This window comes from Acipenser ruthenus, chromosome 42 (genome assembly GCF_902713425.1).
Source record: "Acipenser ruthenus chromosome 42, fAciRut3.2 maternal haplotype, whole genome shotgun sequence".
Taxonomy (NCBI): Eukaryota; Metazoa; Chordata; class Actinopteri; order Acipenseriformes; family Acipenseridae; genus Acipenser; species Acipenser ruthenus.
Window position 1 is genome coordinate 3,743,279 of NC_081230.1, and position 7,399 is coordinate 3,750,677.

Consider the following 7,399-nt stretch of genomic DNA (forward strand, 5'->3'; position numbering starts at 1 on the left):
TTCAAATGTTGCAGTTATTAAAATGTCACGTTTGCATTCCGTTTCTTCATTCTGATTTATAAAGTGAAAACAAAGTTACATTTGGATCATTTAGAACCCATTTTAGTTGTTTCACAGAAACTGCCTGGAATTGAAACCAATTTTACTATCTGCAATAGTACAACTGTCCATTTATTAATCTCTTCAATATTCATCCACACTTTGTATCAGTATTCAAATAAGCTTAACTGCAGCTATACTTTATTCATATTGTATATCTCTGATAATGAAATACACAAAAGAGATGGCTCTGTAGGTTTGCATATTCATGATGGGGTGGGTGCAGGGGCTGGTTCCATATTAAAGCTATTAAAGACTAATTCAGCTCACCCCTTGAGTGTTTGAAGAGACAGGCTGCTGGACTGCATTACAATTGACAGGTAAGTGCAATTCCAAACTACACAGACACATTGTACTGGTTATAATTCGGGGTTCTGATTTTAGGGTTTTACCTGATTTAATTGCATCTGCATTAGAGGTTAATCTGAGAACTCCCCGAATACACAGGGCTGTATATGAATAAATACACGCATGCACAATGACTTCATATGCATAAATATACGCATGTTCAATGACTGTATATGAATAAATACATGCATGCACAATGACTGTATATGAATAAATACACAATGACTGTATATGAATAAATACATGCATGCACAATGAATGTATATGAATAAATACATGCATGCACAATGACTGTATATGAATAAATACTCAATGAATGTATATGAATAAATACATGCATGCACTGTTGGCAGTGATTCTCATACAATGTAACCACTGAGCTGCTCTCAATTGAGATTAATTGAGAGCATCTCAGTGGCTGGAACAGAAACCAGCAGGGCAGGCAGTGGGGGTACTCCAGACCAGGGTTGAGAACCACTCTAATAGTGTACTTCAAGCTATTATTTTGTAAACTGTAAAATATACTTGTAAAGCATATGAGTATACTTACAGTATACTAAAGTGGGCCAATTTAGGACCAACGTAGTTTAACAAAGTATTTAGGAAGTGCAAAGAAAGTATACTTGAAGTATGTGAAAAGGAGTATACTTTAATATACTTTTAGTATACTTTAGTCTATAGTTAAAAGTATACTACTGTTTCATAAGGGAATTGCATGGAGGGTTTTTGTCCAAGCATTCGCTCATAGAGTCATACAACCCCCAAGTGGGATTATTTTCTTGTAACTCACTGAAAAAAACATATTTTATTTTTTATAATACATGAAAATTAGTATTTGTTTTAAAAAAAAATGCAATTTAGAGTTCAAATTGGGAGTGAATTTATTTAATGATAAGAACATTTTTGCATTTTTGCATGGGTATTTACTTAGGTCAGGAGTTCAGTCTAATGGTCTGGAAACAGTGGTTCTCAACCCTGGTCCCAGTGGACTTACTGTGTCTCCTGTTTTTTGTTCTAACTGAGCTCTCAGTTACTTCATTGAAGTAATAATTTGCATCATTAGACGTTTTGAATTGTTTAGCAGCTTATAAAAGTTGGGAGATTTCAAGTTCCTGTTATACAATGTTATACTTAACTTCAAATATCCGACTGTTTAAAATGATAAAACGCTCTAATTAGGCAAATTATTAATTCAATTAAGGATTAAGTAATTGAGAGCTCGGAACAAATACCAGCAGGACACCCTGGTCCTGGAGTACTCCCCTGTGTCTGCTGGTTACTGTTCCAACTGAACTCACAATGACTTCATTTAACCCTTCATTGAACTAATAATGTGTATAACCCATGCTTATTATTTATTTTTTTAACAGTTGGGAGAGATTTTAAGTTATGTATAAAATTGTTTGAGGAACTTGAAAATCGACAACTTTGTAAAAGCTACACAATTAAAGTCTAATGAAGCAAATTGTTAGTTCAATGAAGTAATTGAGAGCAGCTCAGTAAACAATACCCCAGCAGAGACACAGAGACAGACAGACAGACAGACAGACAGACAGAAAGACAGACAGACAGACAGGAGTCCCCAGGACCAGGGTTGAGAACCACTGCTCTAGACCAGGGGTCTCCAACCCTGGTCCTGGAGAGCCCCTATTGATCCAGTAGGTTTTGTAGGTCACCCTAAATCACCAATTTCTAAAGAAGTTATGTGCCAGACCTACGGTGGTCACTGGTGCGCGGTGAGCCGAGGGTACTCTGGCAGTCCTAAGCTTTTTTTCTTTCTTTCTTTCTTTCTTTCTTTCATCTACTATATCAGGGAGGCAGCCCTGGCCCTGGAGTGCCACAGACAGACCCTCCTGTTTTTTGTTTTACCCAAGCCCCTTAATAACTGAATGAATTCAATGACTGGGCTTTAGTAATTGATGATTGAAGATGCCTACAAAACAACAAGCTGCAGGGTTGAGGCTCTCCTGGAGCAGGGTTGCCTGCCCTGCACTATACCATCAAGAAATGCTTCAATAAATATGGTTGTTATATACAGGGCTTGTGGTTTTCGTTTTTTATCTTCTAACTCTCTTTAAACCTTTAACTGCTACATACCAGATAAAGAGAAACATTGTTTAAATTAGCAGGGACAAAACAAACTAGTAACACTACTGGAAAGTAACTAAAGCATTGGACGTTAATAATAAACTGAATTGGGCTTTTAAGACTTTTAGTTTTTTTATTTTTAATTTTATTTTTGATTATTTTTTGAATATTTCTATAATTGTTCTTTCACATTGAAAGTGTAGATGATGTTGTGTAGATCAGTGAAACAAACTCCTACTTTAATGCATTTTGAATTGTATTTTTTAGGCAGCAGAATGTGAAAAATGTTCAAGGGTCTGAATACTTTTGCAAGGCACTGTATATATATATATATATATATATATATATATATATATATATATATATATATTTTTTTTTTCTAAGAGTATCTAAACTAACAGGACAGTGAAGAAGATGGCTGCATCTCTCTTGAAATTCTGCTTCCTTCTCCTATTGGCCGCTCGGTTTGTGGCCCCTAAACCGGTAAGTTTGTAATTTCCCTTGCAGTGTTCAATTCACTAGTACAGTGGTTCTCAACCCTGGTCCTGGGGACCCCCTGTCTGTCTGTCTGTCTGTCTGTGTCTCTGCTGATTTTTGTTCCATCTGGGGAGTTGCTCTCCATTACTTCATTGAGCCCTTAATTAAACTAAAACAATTTGCTTAATTCGAAGAAAATAAAAATGTTCAGCTTCTAAAAAGTAGGGAGATTTCAAGGTTATTTTGTGATCACATCCTCATCATCATGATTTATGCAGCTGCACAAAATCTGCTCTCCATGAGCGCTAGCCATTTTGTTTTCTATTTTCAGAATTATTTCCCGAATTCTCCAATACTGATGGACTTCGCAAAACATTCCCTGGACGATCAATATAAAGGCTGCAGAGACAAAATGTTACAGAAAGTGCGAAAAGTTTACCTGCCTAGAGAATTGAAACAGAACCCAAAATTTAATTTAGCCTGGTCCAAGGCAAAATCAGCACTGCAATACAAACCTCTTGGATATCTGACTCTAGAACAAGCCATGGCCATCTACACTTACACGATGCAGGGCGTTTTCAGCGACTTCAACGCAGCGGTCAGAAACGGTGGTGGAAACAATTACAAGGCGTTTCCATTCAAGGCGCTGCATTTTTACTTAACCGATGCCCTGAAGAAGCTGCGATCCAAATATAAAAACTGTTATAATGTGTACAGGGGTGTTTCCAAGCCTACAAGCGTGGGTATCGGTAAAACTGTCCGCTTCGGCCAGTTCACCTCCACTTCAAGAAGCCAACAAAAAGCCATGCAATTTGGAAGCGGAACAGTTTTCCACATGCGGACATGCCAGGGCGTGGCGGTTCAAAGTTATTCCATGTTCCCAAATGAAGACGAGGTGCTGGTGCCGCCGTTCGAGAGGTTCCGAGTGGTGAGCGTCAACGGGAATCGAATCAGACTGAAACGACTGCCAAAAACCAAAAGCATTTATAACTGTTTGGCAGGTAAGGAGAGGCATATTCTGGAAGGCCATCTGTGTTAAAAACACAGGCAGTTTAGTTAGACTTTATTGCAGATTCCAAGTGGCATAGCCAGTAAAGGCACTCGGCTGGAGTGCAGGATGCATTCTATATCCTAAAGGAGATTGCTGGTTCCAATCCGGGGCTATGCCATCGCTGGCTGAGATCAGGAGCTCCCGGGGGGGGGGGGGGGGGTTCCCAGGGGGTGGCAAATTGGCCAAGCACCAACCGGGCAGGGAGGGCTCAAGTCGGCTGGGTAATCCCTGTCTCACCGCACACCAGCGACTCCCCTGTGGTGGCCGGGCGCCTGCCTGCCTGCCTGCAAACTGACTGTGTTGTTGTTACCGGATCTGCCACAGGTCCGATTGACTTCACAGTCGGCTTGCAGTGTGAAAGAAAGCAAGTGGCTTGACTTGACAGCTTGAAGCACATTTTTGGAGGACTAAAGCTTGTCTGTCTTCACCTCTCCCAGCCAAGTCACTGGGGGGGGGGGGGGTTGCAGTGGTCAGACGGGGTATTAAAAACAATTGGGCATTCAAAATTGGAGAGAAAATGGGGGTAAAATAATTGGCGACTCCTAATAAAACAAAAAATGTAACTAGTAATGTCATTACTTTTGAAGTTTTTGTTTGAGTAACCTTAACATTGCTTTAACAGTTTTTGTCATGAATATAGTCTATATTTCATATTACTACTGACTTGTCATGTTGTTCTCTTTTTTATTTCAGTGCATAAAGGAAAAAAACACGGGTGATGTCAGAGTTGAATCTACAGTCACGTGACACAAGTCATGAGTCATGTGACCAATGCAGGCTGCAGAATACAGATATTCAATCTTCATTCATTCATTGTGGGCTGTTTGCTATGCTCTGTATTAACCATTGTATATAAAATCAGATCAGTCCATAAGGTTTACCTTGACCAATCATTACTCCAACATGGAAAATCTCCTCAGGTTACAAATGTAGAATTCATATACAGTCAAACCTGCTCATGAGACCTTCACCTTTATTTAGAGATACCACCTGGTCTAAGTGACCACTTTAAACTCCTCCCAATTATATATGTGTGCTTTTATTTACCTGTATTAAGAGACCACCTGTCTAACATGACCAGTGAACACAATCCTCTTACCCAACAGTGGACTCAAACCTGTATTTAGCAACCATTTTAATCAGCTTTTATCTGTAATCAATAAACATACTATTAAAACAACAGCAGCGCTCTCTTGTAAAGGAAGAGAGAAAACATGGAGAAATGAAAGGTCCTTCTCACCATAGATGACAGAGTTAGTTATGAACTTGGAAAGACAGAAAGTGACAAAAATTTGGCATTGGAAAGACAGATACAGAACATTTTGAAACACAAAGGAGAACTGTGCCTATTCATTGCTTTCACAAAATAATTTGCTTTGTAAATGCATTAGTATATAAATGAATGTAATTCAATTACAGTACTTCATTTTGTTCATATTCCATCTTTACAGTACATTTTTAAAACATACATACATAATTACAGGAAGGCATGTCAGAGACAAATAGAAAATGTATGGCCCCTCTTTAAAAAGACCACCTGTGTTAAAAAGAGTTAGTTTAAAATGTTTAGATTGTGGAATGTAATTTTTCTTTTTTACAGAAAACAAGCACTTGCTTTATGGAGTCTCACGATCACTATCGCTTGGGTTTCTTTCTTTCTTTCTGCAATAAAAACAGCTTTTTAAGCATCATTCAAAAATCAATTATGTGTGTCTGTGTGGAGTTATTATCTAAAACCCAACCAGCTCTCCCCCCTTAATTAATCAACAAGGGATTAATGACACTGTATATTTGTCATGTTACTCTCAGTGGTCGAATATAATGTCTGATCATCATGCACCTAGGACTCACAGCAAGGCTGCAGGATAAACACTGTGAATTTAATAAAATGTGGGACCCAGCTCAACTAAACTTCTGCCTATTTCAGAGTTCCAAAACACACAGTGAAGGTTGTTCCAATACATTTCACAAGTGGTGTTTTAAAATCCCTGAAATTGGTGGCAGCGCTAAAAGCTGTAGTGTTTTGAAACACTTTCATCTAACAGTGCAATGACGCACATGGGCGTAGGAATGTGATTGAGAGAAATGTGGTTTGCTGAGGCAGTGTTTCAGGTGCCTGGATGTGCCAACAGGTTGTGTCGCATTGCGGCTGCATGATGTTGCACACCTGGCAGTCAGATTAAAGGTGTTCAATGCGCACCCTGGGTGACGATACGACAGTCCCAGTGACAAGTGTATTTAAAATGGACTGCATGATTCAAAATGAAACCTTAACTAAGCGAGAAACCTATAATGAACTCAGTTAGAGAACACCATAACCGGTAAAAACAGGATTCAGTCAGTCTCTCGAGAACCAAACCTGCGAGAGCTGCATTATTCAGAACCGGCAGCTTACTGTGTTCTTGAAACTTTAAAAAGCCAAATGGGGAGCAAAAACCATGAAAAGAAAGAAGCAGCAAGTATAAGCATCTTTTTTAAAAACAAGACCAAGGGAACTTACGTGTATCAAGGTATGGCAATATATATATATATATATATATATATATATATATATATATATATATATATATATATATACAGTGCCTTGCAAAAGTATTCTGACCCTTGAACATTTTTCACATTCTGCTGCCTAAAAAATACAATTCAAAATGCATTAAAGTAGGTTTGTTTCACTGATCTACACAACATCATCTACACTTTCAATGTGAAAGAACAATTACAGAAATATTCAAAATGTAATTAAAAAAAAAAAAAAAACTAAAAGTCTTGATTGCATAAGTCTTCACACCCTTTGTCATAACAAACCCAAATTAGCTCAGGTACAACAAATTGCCTTAACAAGGCACATAATAAGTTACATAGAGCCCACCTGTGTCCAATCACAGTAGTTCAACTGATTCAAATACTCTTGGATGAAGAATCAAGCTGTTTCTTTTGTATGAAGTGAATTTGAAGCAAATGGCAAAACATGCCGCACATGGAGCTGCCAGAAGAACTCCAGGATAAAGTTATTGAAAGGTACAGATTGGGGGAAGGTTATAAGAAACTTTCAATGTCTTTGAATATCCCTTAGGGCACTGTCAGGTCCATCATTGTAAAGTGGAAACAGTTTGGAACCACCAAGACACTGGTTCGATCAGGCCGTCCCTCCAAAGTCAGTAGCTGTGGCTTAAGGAAACTGCTGAGGGAGGTCACTGTGAGGCCTAAGATTACTTGAAAAGAACTACAGAGGTCTCTGGCTGAGATTGGGGAAAATGTTGACTGTTCAACAATTTCAAGAGTACTCCACAAACATGGCCTGTATGGGAGGGTGGCAAGAAGGAAGCCACTGCTGAA

General features: G+C 38.6%; 1 protein-coding gene across 2 annotated transcripts; it reads left to right on the forward strand.

The window, feature by feature from the left end:
- Positions 1 to 371: 371 nt before the first annotated feature.
- LOC117404958 (NAD(P)(+)--arginine ADP-ribosyltransferase 2-like) lies at positions 372 to 5,760 on the forward strand. 2 transcript variants are annotated; one of them, XM_034917748.2, is made up of 4 exons: positions 372 to 419; positions 2,920 to 3,018; positions 3,344 to 4,013; positions 4,757 to 5,760. In XM_034917748.2, exons 2-4 carry the CDS (start codon positions 2,950 to 2,952, stop codon positions 4,780 to 4,782), a joined length of 765 nt encoding a protein of 254 aa, XP_034773639.1. In that variant the 5' UTR covers positions 372 to 419; positions 2,920 to 2,949; the 3' UTR covers positions 4,783 to 5,760. The 2 variants fall into 2 exon arrangements, with proteins under 2 accessions (XP_034773639.1, XP_034773640.1); XM_034917749.2 differs by having other exon boundaries at positions 389 to 419; positions 2,937 to 3,018.
- Positions 5,761 to 7,399: the final 1,639 nt, after the last annotated feature.